Source organism: Thamnophis elegans, chromosome 10, assembly GCF_009769535.1.
Source record: "Thamnophis elegans isolate rThaEle1 chromosome 10, rThaEle1.pri, whole genome shotgun sequence".
Classification (NCBI taxonomy): Eukaryota; Metazoa; Chordata; class Lepidosauria; order Squamata; family Colubridae; genus Thamnophis; species Thamnophis elegans.
The window spans coordinates 71,436,945-71,456,128 of record NC_045550.1 but is presented as its reverse complement, the minus strand read 5'-3'; the positions used below and the strand labels follow the sequence as shown (position 1 = coordinate 71,456,128).

General features: G+C 58.8%; 2 protein-coding genes across 3 annotated transcripts; both read left to right on the top strand.

Annotated features, from left to right (window-relative positions):
* The first annotated feature begins 370 nt into the window (after nucleotides 1-370).
* CPN2 (carboxypeptidase N subunit 2) lies at nucleotides 371-5,113 on the top strand. The gene is made up of 2 exons (XM_032225249.1): nucleotides 371-551; nucleotides 2,862-5,113. The coding sequence occupies exon 2, from the start codon at nucleotides 2,871-2,873 to the stop codon at nucleotides 4,332-4,334; it is 1,464 nt and encodes a 487-aa protein (XP_032081140.1). The 5' UTR covers nucleotides 371-551; nucleotides 2,862-2,870; the 3' UTR covers nucleotides 4,335-5,113.
* An 89-nt stretch (nucleotides 5,114-5,202) lies between these two features.
* Nucleotides 5,203-9,532, top strand: LOC116513921 (platelet glycoprotein Ib alpha chain-like). 2 transcript variants are annotated; one of them, XM_032225248.1, is made up of 3 exons: nucleotides 5,203-5,788; nucleotides 6,132-6,163; nucleotides 6,194-9,532. In XM_032225248.1, the coding sequence occupies exons 2-3, from the start codon at nucleotides 6,133-6,135 to the stop codon at nucleotides 8,857-8,859; spliced, it is 2,697 nt and encodes an 898-aa protein (XP_032081139.1). In that variant the 5' UTR covers nucleotides 5,203-5,788; nucleotide 6,132; the 3' UTR covers nucleotides 8,860-9,532. The 2 variants fall into 2 exon arrangements, with proteins under 2 accessions (XP_032081139.1, XP_032081138.1); XM_032225247.1 differs by having other exon boundaries at nucleotides 6,132-9,532.
* The last annotated feature ends 9,652 nt before the right edge of the window (nucleotides 9,533-19,184 follow it).

Genomic DNA, 19,184 nt, shown 5'->3' with positions numbered 1-19,184 from the left:
ACCTGGTTGTATGAACACAGCCAGCCAGAGCACTGCCCCCCCCCCCCAAGAACCAGGCCAGGCAGGAGACTGGGAAGTGGGTTGCCCTCAGCAGGAGGTCATCCTGCTCCCTTCCTGGGCTCCGTGGTCTAGCCACCTGCCCCTCTGGGGCTCCCAAGCGCTTGGGGACTGAAGGATCTGGGAATCTGGGAAAGCACCTGCTGGGGCTTTTCAGGTGCCTGGGGAACGGGGGGGGGGGCTTCTCTCCAGTGAGGGCTGCCCAAAGGCCATGCAGCTGCCCCCAAAGTGCTCAGGTGCGATTAGAGGCCAGGCCTCAAAGCCTCTCCCCCGAGGGGAGGGTTCCTTGCTGCTGCAGCTGTTGATTGAGAGGCCAGTGCCCGCCCTGCTCCCCTCCCAAGGCTGCCAGCCTTTGTCCCAATCTCTGGAAAGCAAAGTCCTGCAGATGCCTCTGCCCAGTGGGTCACTGACTCGGCCGCCCTGTTGACCGAGGCTGCTGGTGGAGGCTGGGGACACAGGGTGGGGGTTTCCTTGGGCAACTGGCCACGCAGAAGGTAAGTGAGCATCTGGGGAGCAGGTCCTGGGCTGTGCATTGGGGGGGGGTCCACTTGCCATGCTGGTCTGGGGAGTGATGATATTTCTCACTCCCACTGCTGAGGATTGGCAGTCCCAGAATTCTGAGACAGGGAAACGCAGGAACATATCTGAAAGCTCCCAATATGTAGCATTGGCAAAGCAGAAAGAGCCCACCCCCTTCCAAGCTGGTCTCCCTTGGGCCCTTCAGCCGCAATCCTTGTGCATCGCTGTCCCGCGTGGGGGGGGAGGGGGAACAGACTGCTGCTCCTTGTGCGGCATTCAGTGCAACTTCCAGTCGCCCCCGTCATTCCCCGCCACCCCAAGTCCTCTGTATGGGATCCAGCCCCAAAGCCCATCTGCCTCCAGGGAAAATCCAGCCTGGGCCAGGGGTGCCTGTCTGCATACTGGGAAGGGTGAGGGGGGGGGGCATCCTTGGCTTCCTCTCTGCTCCCTGGAGTGAGGAAGGTTTTCCGAGAGGGGCTTTGGCCCGAGAACCAACCAAAGGATGCCATTACAACGGAGGCCTCCTGAACCCCTGGAAGTCTGGAAGAAGGCAACTTTAGATCAAGGGCTTAATAAATGAATCCGTTTCAGGAAGTGCCTAAATAAATAAACATCATGGAGTTGGAGGGGACTTTAAAGGCCATCTAGACCAACTACTAGTTCTGTTCATGATCCACAGGGGCTCTCCAGCCCCGAAGTCCTCCAGCAGAGAACCTTCTCCTGAGGAAGCCTGTTCCACTGGGCGCTTTGACCCACCAGGTCTGGCTCTGCCCTTTGCAGCCCCGGGGAGTCCGTCCATTCCCTTCAGGGTGGGATCGCCTCTACCCCCCCCCACCTTGGGTGGGCTGAGCATTCCTAGATACGTCCAGGGCTTAGCCTGTGGCTCTCTCTTCGTCTTGGTAGACCTCCTCTAAACTGGCACCAGTTGGCTGGTGCCCTTTGCCCAGAATGGGCCCAACCCCTTTGTCCTCTCCTGCTGAGCCTGGGGACACCTCTCCTCCCAAGGCTGTCCAGCTGATTGGCTGGATCTCCACCGCAGTGGACGGTGAACCTCGCCTAGAGGTCCCTTTGTCCTGGGGGGAGGGGAGGAGGGGAGCAGAATCGACGGGCAGCCCCCTGCTTGCCTCCTCTTTGATAAGCAACATATTTTTTTAAAAAAATATATTTTATTCATTTTCACATTCCATTTTACAATCACTTATATACAGGGTATTTGCTATAAGAAAAAAATAAAAATAAAAAAAAATAAAAAAAAATAAAAAAGAAAACACAACTCATCATTCACAACCCCACCTGACACTTCCATCCTCCATACACCCCATCTACCCCCTCCAACTTTCTTTTCCTCCCTCTAACACTCCCCTCCTACTTTCCTTTCCCCTCAAACCTTCCTTCTCCCCTTACTCCCAACACGCCCTCCTTACATTCCCCTTACTCCTTCCTTACTCCTCCCTCTTCTTTCCCTCTACCTCCCTCCTTGGTGTATGCCTTTATTCAAGTGTTGTTTAATCTGATAAAAAGTAAAATAAACCAAGGAAAAAAAATATAAAGAAAGAAAAGAGAAAAAATAAAATATATTATAAAAAATAATATGTTGATAAGCAACATATTGAAAGCTCACCAATGGGTCAGGCTGGCTGAGGCAGCAGCGGTGGCCCTCCCTGCCTGCCACATCATCCCAGGCCCTTCTCAAGGCTTGCCAAGAGTGGTGGTGGCAGCAATATTACGATGTTTTATTCTGTCATTTTTCTATGTAATTCAAAGGGGAAAACAAGCCTAATTCCGCCCCCCCTCCTCACGCCTCCATTTTTTCTGCAACAACAGCCCTGTGAGGTGGGTCGGGCTGAGATAGGGACTGGCCCCAAGTCACCCAGTTGGCTTCTATGCCAAGGGACGACCTAGAACTCACCATCTCCTGGTTTCTAACCCATGGAAGAGTGGTTTGGGGATTTTCATTTCCGGTTTTTGTGTGTTTCCGGGTTTCGCTGGGCTGTGGGTGTTTGGATGACTTTGGGATTCCTGCAAAACCCCCGAGGGTCCCGCGGGTGAGTGATAGATGGAGTCCATCGGAGGGGGGGAGGCGATCTCTCTGCCCCTGTGACTCCTTACTCCCCGCCCCTGGGCTGCTAAGAGGGGGGGGGGTCTTTCTCCGCCTGGGTCCCGGGGAGCTGGGTGGCCTCTCTCGAGACCGCCAAGGCTGGGGAAGAGCGAGGGCAGAGGCTTCTTCCAGAGCCCTCGCCCACTCCCACCCGTCTGACGGCGGCGCTTCTGCCTTTCCTCCGCAGGCCCAAACGATGCGCCCCCGGCCCGGCCTCCTCCTGCTGCTGCTGCTGCTGCTGGCCTTCTCGGTGCTGGCCCCGCCGGCGAGCGCCGCCTGCGCCCGCCTGGCCCCGTGCCGGTGCTTCGGCGGCGCCACCGTCTTCTGCTCGGGCCGAAACGTTTCGGGCGTCCCGGAGGAGCTGCCCCCCGAGGCCACCCGGCTGCTCTTCGTGGGCGCCTCGCTGAGCTCCCTGCCCTGCCGCGCCTTCGTTCCGCGCAGCAACGGCAGCAACGGCAGCGCCCTGCGCCAGCTCTCCTTCCTGGACTGCCCGCTCCGGACGCTCCCGGGCTGCGCCTTGGCGGGGCTGCCGAGGCTGCGCGAGCTGGACGTCGCCCTGGCCGAGCTGGCCGGCCTCCCCCGCGGGGCCCTGCTGGGCTTGGGCTGCCTGAGCAAGCTGGCCGTCCGCTTCAGCCGGCTGGAAGCCCTGGAAGAGGGGCTCTTCGACGGCACGCCGGCGCTCCGGGCGCTGCAGCTGCAGGGCAACCGGCTGGCGGCGCTGCCCGCGGGGCTCTTCCAGCCGCTGGCCGGCCTGCAGTCGCTCTCGCTGGCCCAGAACCGGCTGACCGAGCTGCCCGCCGAGACCTTCCAGCCGCTGCTGCGCCTGCGCGAGCTCCGCCTGAGCGACAACCGCCTGACGCGCCTCCCGCCGCGGCTCTTCCGTCCCCTGGCGGCGCTGCGGGAGCTCTTCCTGGACGGGAACCGGCTGGCCGAGCTGCCCCGGGGGCTCTTCGCGGGGCTGGGCCGGCTGCGGCGGCTGCACCTGCAGCACAACGCCCTGGGCCGCCTGGAGCCCCCCGGCCTCTTGGCGGGGCTGCCCAGCCTGGCTTTCCTGCAGCTGCAGGGCAACCGGCTGGCGGCGCTGCCCGCGGGGCTCTTCCGGGGGACGCCCCGCCTGGTGGACCTCTCCCTGGCCCGCAACCGCCTGCGGGAGCTGCCCGACGGGCTCTTCGGCGACCTCTCCGAGCTCTCAGTCCTCAGCCTCGCCCACAACCGGCTGGACCGCGTGGCTGCCGGGACGTTCCGGGGCCTGGACGGGCTGGGACGGCTGCAGCTGAGCCACAACGGCCTCGCCGTCCTCCCCGCGGCGGCCTTCGCCAACCTCAGCAGCCTGGAGGCCCTGGACCTGGCCCACAACCGGTTGGAGAGCCTGCCCGAGGGGCTCTTCGACGCCAACGAGGCCCTGGCCAGCCTGGCGCTGGAGGGCAACCCCTGGCGCTGCGACTGCCGCCTGGCCCCCCTGGCCGACTGGCTGAGCGATATGGACCACCCGCTTGGCGCCCGCGTCTTCTGCCGGGGCCCCGCCCCCTTGGAGGGCAGGGCTCTCCTGGCTGCCAGGGAGGAACAGCTCCTTTGCCCCTGCCAGCCTGGCAGTGCCCGCTGCCCAGGGGAAGCTCCGACTCCCACCAGAGAGACAGGCGGCCTGGACTGGGTTGCTTAGAGGCCGACGGGCACCATTCAGGGCAGACCTCCCTGCAGCCCCCCCTGCAGCCCCCCCCCCCCGGCAAAGGAGGGCCAGGAGGAGGACGGGGTTGGGGAGCTATAGCCCCGCCTGGTGGTCTTCTACTGGACAGCAGGATCCACTCCGACAGCGCCCCCCCCCTCTGAGCTTGACAAGGAGCGGTAGGCGCAGTTCAGGCAGCGCCCGTTCCAAGTGCTGCAAGATCCAAGCCAGGGAACCACCCGGAAGCGCTGAGGTTGCTCTCCCGGGAGGGTCCCATCCTGGAGCAGCTCCTGCTACAGAGGTAGCCTCGCCCCTCTCCCGCTCCAGGCTTCGGTCCCCGGGGCTCCCTGCACAGAGCAGACCGCTGGATTCTCCTCCCTGCCTCACCGGTGGAGGCTGCTGGAGAAGCGCCTGGAGGTTCCCGTTTTCCCTTTCGGCAACAGCAGATGCCAACCCCCCCCCCGCGCCTCATTCCTTTTGGGGGGGCTCTGAAGATCTTGAGATTCTAGCTAGGCTTCCCGTGTTTCCTCCTAGTCCTTTCCCTCCCCCCTCCTTTCTTTCCCTCCCCCTCCCCCCATCCCATTTACTTTTCTTTCTGCAGATTTTACACGTGTTGCTATGATGGTTGCTGTCGTGATGTTTGAGGACTTTGATATCTGTGTGATTGTTGGGTACTTTTCGCAGGGGCTGAATTAAACCCAATCCGGTGTTTTATCCAACCACAGTACATGTAACATGTTTTGCCTAAACCAATAAAATCAGTCAATTATTACCTATCCCACCCTCCAAAAATCCGCATCTCTTCCTCCCCCCCAGGGGGCTTCCAAAAGGTGGAGGGTGCAGAGAGGCCTGGTCTCCCTCGCACTGACCATTGTGTCCCTTGGGCAGGGGGTGATGGCCTTTCCCATAAACTAGTCCTGGTCCCTGATTCCCCCCAAAGCCGCTCTCCCCAGTTTGGCCCCATGGGGTTGCTGAGGGCCCCAGATAGGGAACCCCTAAGGAAGAGGAGACCCTGTTCCTGCCCGCCTCTCTTCCCAGAGGGCAGGAATCCCAAGAGGCAACTGGACAGCACCAGCCTCCTGCCATCTCAGGGGGTCTCCACACTGTGGAGAGTGGGTGCCAAGCGAAGGGCACTCCTCCTGCCAAGGGAGGGGCAGCTGAGCCCCAATGTGCCCTCGGGGGGAAGAGAACAGAGCCACCAGTGGTGGCTCCTGGGGCTGCCAAGCGCCTCTCGCAGCTTATCAGACCAAAGCAGAGAGCAAAAGGTGCCTTGGGTTACATGCAGATCTCCTCCACCCTTCTGGGACATAAGATAAGGGAGATAAGGGCCACCTATCCCTCAGCAGCCCATCTGGATCAGGGGCAGATTCTCCGGGGAGGTGAGTGGCGCCTTCTCAAGACCTCCTGCTGCCCTGGCCAGGAAGGATTTCCGGGGGCTGCTCAGCCAACAGGTGCGTCCTCTTAGCCGCCACATCAGAGACCTGCAGGGAGGCCCTGGAGGGAAGGGTGGGCAGTCGGTGTTCCCTTTGCAGGGCCAAAATGCTCCCTTTTGGTCTGGCTGTGACTGCAGCAGCAGAGAGCAAGTGAGGGGGGGGGGAGGCCTGCGGTGTTCCCACAGGTATTGGTCCCATTGACCAATGACTTGCAAGAATTAAAACAGCAGGTTGAGAACCTGTCAGAAGGGTCGAAGAATTGATTCAAGGGGTCCTAGAAATTAGGACGCTGCAGTGCAGGGAAGGTTGGTGGGCACAGGGAATACTTTGAAAAAGGCTCAGGGCTGTTGGTCTCTTCCAGCATGTGGCTCAGGGCCACCATCCTCCTCCTCCTCCTCCTCCTCCTCCTCCTCCTCCTCCTCTTCCTCCAGACCAGCCAAGGGAACCAGCAGAGTTGCAGTGGCATTCCGAACGGGAGCTGCCCCTATCAAGACGTCTACACCAAGACCCGAGATATCACAGAGATCCCCAAGTCAGTAGCTCCCATTATCACCGAAATGTTCTTTGTGGAGACCAGCATTGTAGAAATCAGGCAGGGAGCCTTTGTGAACATGTCTAACCTAGTGAAAATTGAATTTATAAACAGCAAGATTAAGAGAGTCGAAGCGGGAGCATTTGATCACTTGGGGAAATTGACGGATTTGGAAATAACGGGAGCTGAGTTAGGGGATCTCCCGGTGGGCACCTTCCGGTCCCTGGATCGCTTGCGCAAGGTGAACCTGAGGGACTCCCAGATGAGGAGGGTTGAGAAGGGGCTCTTCGAGGGTCTTGGGGATTTGGAAGAGCTTTACCTGCATCGGAATGAAATTGCGTCTCTCCCCGATGGAGTTTTTGACGGGCTCCCTAAACTCTCCTTGTTACATTTGGCGTCAAACCAGCTCTCCAATTTCTCACGGGATGTTTTCCAGCAACTGAGCCAGTTGAAGACTCTCCGATTGCAGGATAACCAGATTGGGAGCCTGGCGGAGGGGACCCTGGACAGCCTGCAGGAGCTGGTGGAGCTGAATCTTGAGAGCAACAGGCTCCAGGCTCTCCCGCCCAACTTGCTAAGACGGCTGGTCAACCTGGAGAAGATTTTTCTGGACAAGAACTCGATTGAAGTTCTCCCAGAGGAGATCTTCCTTGGACTGAGCAAAGTGAAACAGCTGAGGGTGGCTTCCAACTGCTTGAAAGCTTTCCCGCCCTTGGGGGCCATGCGGTTGCTGAAGGAGCTGGATCTGAGCAGGAACAAGATCTCCTCCCTGGAGCATTTGACTTCTCTCCCCGCCCTGACGACTCTTAAGCTCCAAGGAAACCTCCTGCAGACCATCCCCACCGGTCAGTTTGACCACCTGGGAAAACTCACTTCCCTGCATCTTGGAGACAATCCGTGGAGGTGTGACTGCCACCTTCTCTACCTTCACCAGTGGATAAGTGCTAATGCCAAAAGAATCAAGGATGCCAAAAAGTTAACCTGCAGGAGCCCAGGAGGCCTGGCTGGCAAGAATGTGATCTCACTGTCAAAGGACCAGCTGGTCTGTTTAACAACCACACCCGTTTTAGCCACCTTCAAAGCCACCCGGGTGCCCACTTCTTCTCCATCTGCCACCCCAGCAAGGAGAAGCACAGCTGGGGCTGCAGCTCAGCCCCCCATGCTGCAGGAGGCCCCCACCACGTCTCAGGCCTCAGCCACCATTCCTCAGACCCATCCTGCGAAAAGCACCCAAATCCTGATGACCAGCAGCTCCCCCACAAGCACCCAAACCCCAACCTCAAGCTCCCCCCTCGCCCCCCCTCAGAGTCCCACCTCAGCCAGGACAAATCCTGAAGCCGCAACATCCACATGTTCCTCAACCACAAAGAAAGATACCGTCACTGTCTTTGAGATTCCTTCCACAACCCATGAAATATTTCCCACGACTTCTCCAGCCAAAAGCAAAGAAGCCACAACTGCCACTGAATTGCCTTCCACAACGCTTCAAGCCACAACTTCCACGACTTCTCCAGCCACAACCAAAGACACCACAACTGCCACTGAATTGCCTTCCACAACGCTTCAAGCCACAACTTCCATGAGTTCTCCAGCCACAACCAAAGACACCACAACTGCCACTGAATTGCCTTCCACAACGCTTCAAGCCACAACTTCCACGACTTCTCCAGCCACAACCAAAGACACCACAACTGCCACTGAATTGCCTTCCACGCCGCTTCAAGCCACAACTTCCATGAGTTCTCCAGCCACAACCAAAGACACCACAACTGCCACTGAATTGCCTTCCACGCCGCTTCAAGCCACAACTTCCATGAGTTCTCCAGCCACAACCAAAGACGCCACAACTGCCACTGAATTGCCTTCCACAACGCTTCAAGCCACAACTTCCATGAGTTCTCCAGCCACAACCCCAAATGCCACAGCCATCTCTGAGATTTCTTCCATAAGCCACCAGTTCACTTCTTGTACAGATACTCTGACCACAGAGGATGAACCGGGTACCCGAACCACGGAGGCCACTGTGCCCTGGCGCACTCCCACCAAGGCAGCCCCCACTGCTCTGACTAACATCAGCTCAGCAAGAACCTTTGAACAGTTTACAGTCCCCAAGAGATCCACAGAAAGCCAGGATCCGCCCACCGGCAGTCCTGGGATCACCACGTCATCCGTGTGTAGCTCCAGACCCTCCGTGCTGGCCCCACCCACCGGCCCCACAGCCCCCAGGGCGACCCTGGCACAGACGCCCCTTCCATCTGCAGCAGAGTCCCCTTCCCCTTCTCTCCCTCCTTTGCCCCCGAGTGTGGGGAGCCCCCTTCCCCCCAGCCGACCTGCTCCTCTGCCACAGCACCAGCCCTGGGGCTTCCTGCTGAGCTCCAACTCCCGCTACTGCCCAGTGTTCCTCTGGCTTTATCTCTCCATGCTCTCGGTGGCCATCTTCTGTGCAGCCGTCCTCGGGCGCCTGGCATACGTGCTCCACAAGGCCACCGAGTCGGTCCAGTTGCCTTCCAGGCCAGTGAGGCTGGTGCAGGTCAAGGCCAGGCGAGGGAGGGAGTGAAGGGGGGGTGGCAGGAAAGCAGCCATCTCAACTCTGGCCTCCTGGGACACCCACTGAGGGCCTGGGCAGAGTGGCCTGCGCTGGGCTGCTTCTTCTTAATACTGCCCCCTCCTGGACCCCAAGATGGGGAAACTGAGTCTGCCAGCTGTAGCCCTACCTGGAACAGGAGGGCCTTTCTTCTCCTCTCCACCATGTGGTGGGGCTGTTATAATGCACTTGTGGTAGATCTCTCATACCACAGACGTGGGACCTCTGAGATTCCCCCCCCCCCGCCCCACTACCTATGAACTGCTGAAGGGGCCCACTCCCCCACCGCCTCGGGAAACCTTTAAAGCCAGCTGGGTTAACCCTGAACGGCGACAGGAGGAAGAATGGGAGGGGCATTGGGGGCCCAGGGAAGCAGGCTGCTTCTATTCCCTGGCCAAGGGTATCTGGGGGGTCTTCCTAAGGAGGAGGTTGCAGAGGTGGGCTTATCTCAAATCCTCCAAGCCCAGGCTGTAATTCCACCGGGTCTGCCTGTTTCTTTGCAATGCAGCCCAGGAGGCAAAAGATGAGTAAGATCTGGTTCCCCTTTTGGATCAAGGCTCCAAAGGGTTTTCAGCAAGCACCATAGCCGTGTGTGGAGGGCTCCGGGCGTATCGCACGCATGCTAATAAAAAAGAGTGTGGTATCTCCAAAGCGATTGGCTTGTTCAGAGTGGCCGCAGCCCACTGGCCGTGGGGATGGGGGGGAAGGGAAGAACACTCGCAAGCTTTGCTTGGTCCAAAATGCAGCTGCCTAATCATTGGCCAATCCAAAGGTGGGGTACCTGCACCCTGGGCCCCCACTGGTGTCCAACGGAGGACAGTCCCAGGTGCTGGGGGGGGGGGTCACCTGTGTGGGTTGAGATGCAGCACCTTCAAGGCTCCTTTGGATGGTGGGAGTTTACCTTTCCTCTGGGCTGGTTTTTCTGTTTCCTGCCTTTTATTGCCGGAAACCACCAGGAGTGTTGGGAATGCAGAAACCTGATCAACAAACAAGCAGGTGCCTGGGGTAAATCCCACCTGGGTGTTTTCCGCTGCTCTTTGGTGTCAGGCAACCAAGAGGTTCCGGGGTGGATCCGCTTTGCAGCTTGGCCCAAGACAATGAAGGCCCAGAATTCTGTCTGGGTCCCACCCTGAAGCTGTTCTGAAGGGCTGAAACCGAAGAGAAAATAGAGAGCTGGGTTGCTTCCTAGAGTTTTCCTGGACCCTCATCCTTTGCCCCTTTATTCTCCTCTTTTATAACAAAAGCACAAAAGCATATTGGGAGTCTATTTGTTATGTAAAGTAAGATGGATGGATGGGTGGGTGGGTGGATGGATAGGGGTGTGTGTGTGTGTGTGTGTGTATAGATAGATAGATAGATAGATAGATAGATAGATAGATAGATAGATAGATAGATAGATAGATAGATAGATAGATAGATAGATAGATAGATATGAGAGGAAGGGAGGGAGGGAGGGAGAGAGGTGGCTGGTTTTGCAGAGCCTGCCTAACTGTGCAGAACCAGGGCCTGGAACCTCTTCGGGGCCACTTTCCCCTCTGGCCCCAAGAGGCAGAAGCGGGGCAGAGCCCAGGACTTCTCGGGCAGAGGCTTTGCCGGGAAAGGCCGCCTCCTGGGGAGGAAAAGGCCCCGCCAGAGCAGCTCCAGGTAAGGCCGTCGGCGGCGAGAGGCCCGCCCTGCCTTAGGACTCTCCGGTCGAAACCAGCTCAGGAAGCCGCTGCGGGCCTTGCGGGAGGCTGGGCGTTGCGGGGCGCTGCTGGCGTCGGCCTGGTCAAGTGGCGGAGCGGAGCAGGGCCGAGCGGGGCCGGAGAGGAGAGCGGGGCAGCCCAGCGCTGGTAAGGGGGGCTTCGGTGGAATAAACGGGAACCTGGGAAGCACCGGAGAATCTGAGCCTGAAAGGAGGAAGCAAACCAGGCTTCTCCCGCCCCGTCCCCGCGCGCCACAGACGCCAATTGAGCCGCAGCGCTTCCCCGCCAGCCTCTCCTTCCCTGCGAGCGGAATTCGCCGCTGCGACCCTCCGCACTGCGAGCCTTGGGCCGCGCGGCAACAGCGCCTCCCTCTGGCTGCTCGCCGGAGCGCCCGTCCCGCGCTCGCTCGCCACTCCTCCAGCTGCGGCGGTCTCGCTCAAGGCGGCGTCGGGGCGGCGATCCTGCCGGCCTTCAGACGGAGCGCTCGCTTGTCCCGCGCTCGCCTGCCGCTCTTTCTCGGGCCTGGCCTGATCTGGGGAGGTCGAGGGGCCGCCGCCAACCGTGGGCCGTTAGAGCCGAACCCCGAAGCCGCCTCCGCGGAGGAGCGAAGGGCGCCCGTCGATTCTTCAGCAAACCAAGCGGGGTCGGCGTGTGTGTGTGTGGGGGGGGGGTGGCGGCGGTCGGCGCGCCTCGATCTGTGTCTTTGTCGCCCGTGGCCACTTTCCCATTTGCGGCCTTCGACTCGCCTATGTTCTGTCGCTGCTCCGCCGAAGGCGCCTCCGGCGAGGCCCTCTTGCAAGCAGCCGGTAGATGGCGCCAGAATACAACTCTAATGGCCGCTGGAGGCCGCGGCGGGGGTCGATCCGCTCCCTCCCCCCCCCCAAGAATGGGATCCTATTTTCCCTGCCGGTTGGGTGGCGGGAGCGCGCGCGTTCTCAGCAACTCCGCCATGGATGGAGGGGGAGGAATGAGCTCCCCACCCCCCCTTCTCTCTCGCAGTCTCCCAGGGGGAGAAAGACCAGGAAATCCTCTTCCACGGTTCAGCTCCGCTTTTTCCAAAGTGCTGCCAGTAACCCCCCCCCCCTTTTTGGCAGCCGCAGTTCAAGCTCTTAAACTGTGGTTGCTAAAAAGAAAAGAAAAAAACCAACAAGAAAACCATCCATCCTGTTGCCCTGCCTGGCACTGGATGCTGGGGGACAGAAAGCTCCCTCCATTCCATGGAAATGCGTCTTGCCCACATTGCGAATGTCACCGTCCACCAACACTTTGATGTGGCACCCATTACAAAGAAGACGGGGGAAGGGCCTGCTCTGCTGGCATGGACGCGTCTCCAGGGCAGCCCCTCCCACCCTTGCCAAGGCTGCCTACCGACTACAGGCCAATGGCCAGCAACCCTGAGGGCACCCAAAACAGAGATGGCCAGACCCCATCAAGAAAGACATGCAGGCCGCCCTCCTGCCCCCTGGAGATGCAGCTGACTGTGCAAAGCGGCATCCAATGATCCCAAAAGCGGATCCTGCGCCTGCGGGAATACGCTCGGAAGAAGAAGTAGTTTAAGAGCTATATTGTCCATGGCTAAAAGACCTCTTTAAAAGAAGCCATTTCTGGGTGTTGGGGAGGGGGGGGCTCTGGGAAGTCAAGGGTTGTCTTCCAGATCTTAGGCTAGGGTGCCAGAGAAGCTGGAGACCCCCCCCCCTTGTGACTGGCTTGTCCAAAGCCCTTTTCTGTAAGAAAGGAAGTGGCTTCACATGAGTCTATGAGCCTGGCTATGGCTTGGCGCTGTTGACATGTGGTTTAAGCAGGCCAGGCGAAGCCCCAGCCATTGAGGCACAAGATCTGCCATCCCTGCCTTTAACCCCGGCTAGTGCATTCTAGCTTAGCAGGCTGTGTGCAAACTGAGCCCTGCTTGGAGGTAGGTTCTCTGTGGCTCTGAAAACAGGCTATTTCCATATCTGGGTTAAGCGTCTTGTGTGAATGCAGCCTCTAAGAACTCTCTCTGTAGGGAAGGTAAGAAGTCATGGGCTGGGAGTGGGGGGGGTGAGTTGGCCAGGGTGGGGCTGCAGGGCAACAGCCTGTGAATCCTCTGGCCTGGGCGATGGTGTTTCAGAGTGGGTCTGGGGGCTTTCCGCAGACCTGGGGGTATTGCCAGAGAGAAACGGGGCAGGAGAACTTGGGGTGATCCCCAGCCTGTGAATGGGAGTCTGGGTCCGAATGTGCCAGACTTCTATGGGACTCGAAGGCGTGCCTGGGGCATTAGACCCTCCATGTGGGGTGGGGATCAGGGGCTCCTGATGTATCTGGACGTTGCCTCCAAGGAGGCCGCTGAGTGGCTGCTTGACTTCCAAGGGTTCCTTTTTGTGGTATGGGGCCTCCCACAGTACTGGGATGTGGGGCATTCAGACTTCCTTCTCTGGCTTCCCCTCCTCCCTCCTCTCTCCCCCTTGGGAGGGATGGACCCTCACCTGGAAGATGCCACGATCCGTCGCAGCGGAGCAGAGAGCAGAGTCTTGGGCTTCAGCCAGGCACGTGGCCCCAGAGCAGGGATTTCGGTTTGTTTCCCGAGGCTCCTCCGCCTTCCAGCCGAGACTTTGCAGCGGATTGAAGGGGCTTCGGTTTCAGCTGGGCTGTCAAGATCTGCTTCAAGCAAGGGCAAAGCACTCACCACCACCCCAAACTTAACCAGGTTTACTGTTCCCATGTTTAAGCAGGGATCTTCCGTAGCCCAACGGCAGATAGAATCTATTGCTGTAAATGATTCAAAATAACATTTCAGAGCAAAATGTTCTCTGGATGAGAAATACGGAAAAAAACTGGCTGAAATCTGGGGGCAACCCCTCCTTGGAGTCTGCATTTACAATTACTGCCTCGATGTTTTTGCCGCCTGGAATTTGCTGGAATGCTGAATCCCTGCAGAGGCGTCCAGAGCTCCAGTCTCTGAGCAGGCCTGGGTGTGGGGGCCACCTGGGGGGAGGAGGTCAAAGGGCATGCAGGGACAACAATTTGCAAGCTCCATAGGAAAGGTTAAGGGCCAGGAGCACAGAGCTGTAATTGAGTCATTCCATCAGAGGCCTCTGGATCAGCAGGGAAGGCTGCTTGTCTCCGGAGGAAAATGCCCAGACAAATTCCAAGCAGCAGGATGGGGGGGGGGCTCCCCTGCGTGGGGGCTGAAAGGTACCTGCCCCCCCCCCCGCTCTGCAGCCCTGGAGTCCCTCCTGCCCGGGAAGAGCTCCGTCTGGGCTGCAGCAAATCTCTGGGCTGGCTCCAGAGGCAGAGACCCTGAATGGCAAGTTGCAACCCCCAGCCACGCACTCCGTGGCCCGTGGGGGAGAGCCAGGAGGCCAGGGTCCCAAGCGCCTTCCCAGTTTCCCACAGTAGAATGTGTGGCAGGCAACAACAACAATGTATGTTGTTTACTATTTTATTATATGTTGTTGTCTTAATGTTGTATTCCCCACTCCCTGGTTTTCTGTGAGCCGCCCTGAGTCCCCTCAGGGAAAAGGGCGGCCTACAAATGCTAATAAACCTAAACCTAAACCTAAACCTTGAGGCCCACTGCAGAACCTGACACAGGTCTCCCCTGTTTGGGAGACTCCCTGCAACCCCCCTCCCGCCTCCCCAGAGCTTGCAGGCTCCTGAGAAGGTTCTCCAGTGGAGATGGGGGCTGCCCGCCTCATCCAGGGAAGGGGCTGGCCTTAGGCTTGGTGTGCCTCAGAAACATCTGGCTTAGCCTGATGTGCAAATCTGGCCACTGTTCAAGAAGCCCCAGGGACCTAATTCTAGCTTTGTGTTGTCCTTGGAGGCAGGGAAGAAGCTCCCCCAGGGGGCCTCCTTGGAGCTGTCCAAGGTCCTGCTCCCACCCACCCACCCACCCCTCTCCTGGGGCTCTGCCTTTGCTTGACCTCCCGCGGGGCAAGGAGGCGCCCAGTGTTGTCCCAGGGCCTCGGGGCCTTGGAGAAGAGGCTGCAGAGGTGGCAAAGGCCCCCAAGAGACGGGCAGGAACTCCTGGGAGGAGGGTTTGGATTGTCCCTGGACTGCTTGTCTTGGAATTCCTCCCTAAATGGGGAGGCCCCTGGGTGAGGTGGCCCCCACTAAGGGCCCCCCTGCCATGGGGAGGCCCTTCTTCCAGGTGACCCCTGCTGGGCTCCTCCTTTCCCCCTGGAATATAATCTGGGAGTGAGTTTTGGAGAAGAGTTTTGGAGAAGATCTTTTAAGGAAAAGGTTGTACTGAAAGGAGTCTCCAAAACAATGAAATAGGAGAAAAAGCAGCTGCTAAATCAGCAACTCCAGAGGAGCCTCTGCCTCCCTCCCCCCCACCTCCTTTCGGGCAGAGAGAAAACCTGCTGAGATCAGAGGGACTTTGGTCATCTCCCCCCTTCTGACTTGTGGACCAGATAAATGGTGACCCAGGGGAGCAAAATGATTCTTTTTCAATGGGGAGGCTTGTTGAGGGAGAGGGCAGCAGTTATGGAGGAGCTGAAGGACTTGAGTGGTTGGTGGTGGGGAAGCCCCCTCCCTCCCTCCCATGGAGCTCTGAAGCCCTTGGAGGACTCTGGCCCAGCTCCTCTCCCTGCTGAGGCCTCCGCTAAGCTTCCCCTCCCCCCCCTGCAAAAATAACATTGGCCAAGATGGGAGGGGGGAGGAGGAGGATTCAGAAGGTTTCCTTGGGGGAAAGCTAAGATGGACATGCAATTAATCAATCAATAAAGGATCTGGATGGGGACCTCCCTGAACTTGTCTTCTGTCAGTGGGAGGGGCTAAATGGATTCCCACCCTGTACAGGGTGAAAGACCCAGGTCCTCCCCCCCCCCACCACCTCTGGTTGCTACTGAAGACTTGCAGGATTTTCACGCAGAGGAACAGGCAGGTCAGGAGAAGTGAGCAAAAGTGAGCCTTCAGACCATGGGGTCTCCCAGAATTCCCCAGCCAGCCCCACATGGAATTCTGGGAGTTGAAGTCTACAAGCCTTAAAGTTGCCAAGGCTGGAGACCCCTGCTGTAGATGAAGGTTGTTCTGTCTACTAGGAAAGGGACCTTCCCCCTTCCCAGGGTTGGAGTCTGAGCCCTCTCCTGGCTCCCAGCATCTCCCAGCTTCACCTGGTCCAGGTGAGTCCATAAAGCATGAGGCTGTGATGGTGGATTTCTGCAGGGAACCTGGGTCCAAAAAGGGTTTGGGGGCTTCGCACAGAGTCCTGCTCCAGAAGGTGCAGCCTGGAATCCAGGGATGGAAAGGCCAGCAAAAAACGGTGCTGGGCAACACCAACATGTCTCTGGAGATTCTCTGTCCTTCAGGTCATGGTTGCCCCAAAGGTGCTTTTCAAAAGGCAACTGGGCTTCATTTTTGTTCCTTGAAAATATTTCACTTTTCTTCCAAAAAGCTTCTTCAGTTCCGGCTGAATGTGGGGCTTGAAGGAGGGGTCAGAGAGGCCACCTGTATTAAAAGTGAACCTCCCTCTTGCACGCTGGTTCAGGTGCCCCCCAAGAGTACAGGCAACCCCCCCCCCCCCCATGGCATCAGTGACTCTTGGAGGGAGCACGAACGACCAGAGGACAGCTAAGGAACAGAAGCTGGAAATTCTCCACCATTCAGCCAGAATTGAAGCAGCTTCTTGGATGAGAAGTGAAAAGTCTTCAGGGGGGGGGGGGACACAGGAAAGTCCAGTTGCCTTTTGGAAACTGGACCTTTGGGGCCCCACCAGAGGAATCCCCTTTGATGAGGGAGGCTCTCCAGACGGAATCTCCAGAAGAAACGGGTGGGGGACAGTCTGTCTCCAGAAAGACCCCTGGGCAGGCCTGCCTCGGCCGGGAGAAGGGCCTGGACTACCCTGGTCCACCACCCCACCCAGCTGGGCGTCCTTCCCCCCTTTCCCACAGGAAAGCACCAGCCGGGTCTCCCTTCCCTGTGTCCGTGCAGAGGCTGCCCCCTCCCTTCTCTTTTGTGGCCCAGCAGGGCCCCTTGGCCCCCAATTGTGGCTGTAGGAGAGTCCAGTTCTAGGCACAAAGGCCCAGGTATGGGGGGCGGGGCTGGGCAGCCACTGACCTTTCCCACTGTTGGACAAATAGCCCGCCTGAGTGAGAGCCAGCACAAAGGGAAGGAGGACCTTGCCGGCCATGGCTACCCGCTGCTCCGCCACAAAGCAGAGCAGGAGGAAGAGCTGCTGGCAACGGAGGCCCCTCGATGGCTCCCCTGGGGGAGGAGACAGACCCTCCTGCGTCATAACCAAGGGGGAAAGGAGGGAGAAGAAGACCCTTTGGGGGGAGAGGGAAAGGCCAACATCTGGATGCCTTAGCAACAGCCGGCTGGATTTATTCCAAAAGGCAGAGCAGCTGTGATGTGCTCGGCTGAAAGACCTGGATTGGGCCCCTGTCTTCTCCTCTGCCATTGGGCAAGGGCTGCCAATGCCCCCCCACACACACACACAGGTTGAAGGCCTGGGAAGCAGAGGGGATTTGGGGGGGGGGCGGAAAGGAGCTGCCAGAGGGCCAGGCAATCCCACTTCCAGTTTGCCCGGGGGTGGGGGTGGGGTAGCAAGAGGCTTCAGAGAAAGAGACTTTCTTTTGATGGGCCATTTCCAGAGACAAGCGCAGCCCAGGAGCCTGATCCGCTTAGGGACCCCTTGGGCGCCTCCAATTGAAACGCAGTGGAGGTGGGCCTAAAGAAGGAAGAAACACAGGAGGCTTCCCTCGGTTGCTCAGTTTGGGCCAATGGCTTCTTCCCAGATGACCTTGGAGCTGAGCTAGACCCCCGCTCCCCGCCCCCATTTCCATTCTTGGGTGAGGGGTGTCTTTAGGGAAGGAGGCCCAGCAGGAGTCGGCCCCCAAATGGGTGGCTGCTTGGGGGGGGGCAGTTGGAAGACCTGCCTGTCCTTCTCCTCTAACCCTTTGACTAAGCAGTTGGGGGATGAAATTGCCACAGAGCCCAGCTCAGATCCCAGAGGAGAGGATGGGATCCCCTGGGATCCCAAGGAAACAGAGGGCCCCTCTCTGCCTCTCCCTGCCCCTCCTCTCAGAGAGGGATTCAAGCAAGGGCTGTTGGAAACAGAGGGAGGGGGCGATGTCCCCCCTTCTCAAGGAGTCTCCCAAGCCATTATGGGAGGCCCCTCTCCCACCCCTGCCCTTCTCTTTGGGGCAGGAACTACGGAGACCTTTGGGTGAGGCCAGTCATCTAGATCCCTTTCAATCTGGGTCCAGGCCTGGGCAGGGGGCGGAGAGCTGAACAACGGAATAACAGATCTGGAAGGGAGCTTGGACGTCTTCTAGCCCAGCCCGCTACTCAAGTAGGAGACCCGGTGCTTCTGGCCAACGCTTGTCCACCCTCTTCTTGGAAACCTCCATTGATGGAGCACGTGGATTGCTCTCGTGGGCAACTGCCTGGATGGGAAGGCCTGGGTGGGGTTCTTCTGGGCATCATAGTGGCACCTGGTACCCCTTGTCGGGTTGCCCTTCTGGGCTGCCTGAGAGGTCGGGAGTTAGGGAACTCTTTGGTGGCAGCTCTGCTCTTTCGGAGTAGGTGGATCCAGGTGTGTGTGTGGAGGACAGGTTGGGTCTCCTCAGGGTGGGCTCATCCATTTCCCCTGTGCTCTCCACACTGCTGAAACTGCTGGGGCAGCTCACCTCTCAGATCAGGTGCCCAGGACACAGCAGCACCTCTCTGCCGTGAGCAAGCTGGGATTCCCGTCCTGATGTCCAGACGCAGTGGGGACTCTCAGAGGCGGGCGGGGCGATTGGTGAGCCAGCCAATCAGTGAGCAGGGGATGGGGCAAGCGTAGTGGGGGGGGGGGAAGGAAGCTGGAACCGATTCTAAACGGCACTGTAGATTTGTGGAACCTCTTCTATAGAAGAGGTTAGAACTGGCAGGAACCCAGCCCTGCAGCCACCCTCCTTCCTCCCTCCCGATTTGCAAGGCTCTGAGCGGGCACTGCGATTTCCTCCAAGGAGGAGCTTCCTCTGTTCAGCCAGGGTCGGTGGTTGGGGGAGGGGAGGGAGGGATTGGTCTGAGCTCACACCGAATGCCAGTCCAGGCTCAAAAGGGGGTCTGGTGGGTTCTGGGCATCAGTCCTTGGCAGAGCCAGTGCTGTGAGGTGCCAGTTAAGTCGGGGAGTGGTTTCTGCCAGACAAAAGCCGTGTGAGCCCAGCCATGCTCTTTTCTTAAACTGGGTGGGGTGAACTGCCTGGCAAATGGGAGTCTCTTGGGGGTCTCGGCTCCACTCTCCTTCAGAAGCTGGGCCATATGGAAGCCTATAAAGCTCAGCAGGCAAGAGGCGTGAAATGCAGGATCAGGGCCGGTTCCTGGGGCTTCCTCCTCCAGGACCTCCGCTAAGCACCTGAGTGACCAGGCTGTGGCCCCTCTCCTCGGCCTCCCCAAGAGCCCCTGGCCACAACCGGCATCACCTGAGAAGGAAACACTGCTGTGCCTCAACCTCAAGGCTTAGGAGAGAGGCAGCCTTTGGCCTGGGTCTCTGCCTCCTTGTGAAGGCAGAGAGGGAGGAAGGGAAGGGAAGGGAAGGAGGGAGGGAAATGAAGGAAGGAAGAAAAGGAATGAAGGAGGGAGGGAAGGGAAGGAAAGAAAGGAAGGTGGAAGGAGGGCGGGAAGGAAGGAAGATCTGGCCTGCCCAGA

Excerpts from the sequence above, each read along its gene's own strand:
- CPN2 (XM_032225249.1), top strand. The coding sequence starts at position 2,871 with ATGCGCCCCCGGCCCGGCCTCCTCCTGCTGCTGCTGCTGCTGCTGGCC.
- LOC116513921 (XM_032225247.1), top strand. The coding sequence starts at position 6,133 with ATGTGGCTCAGGGCCACCATCCTCCTCCTCCTCCTCCTCCTCCTCCTC.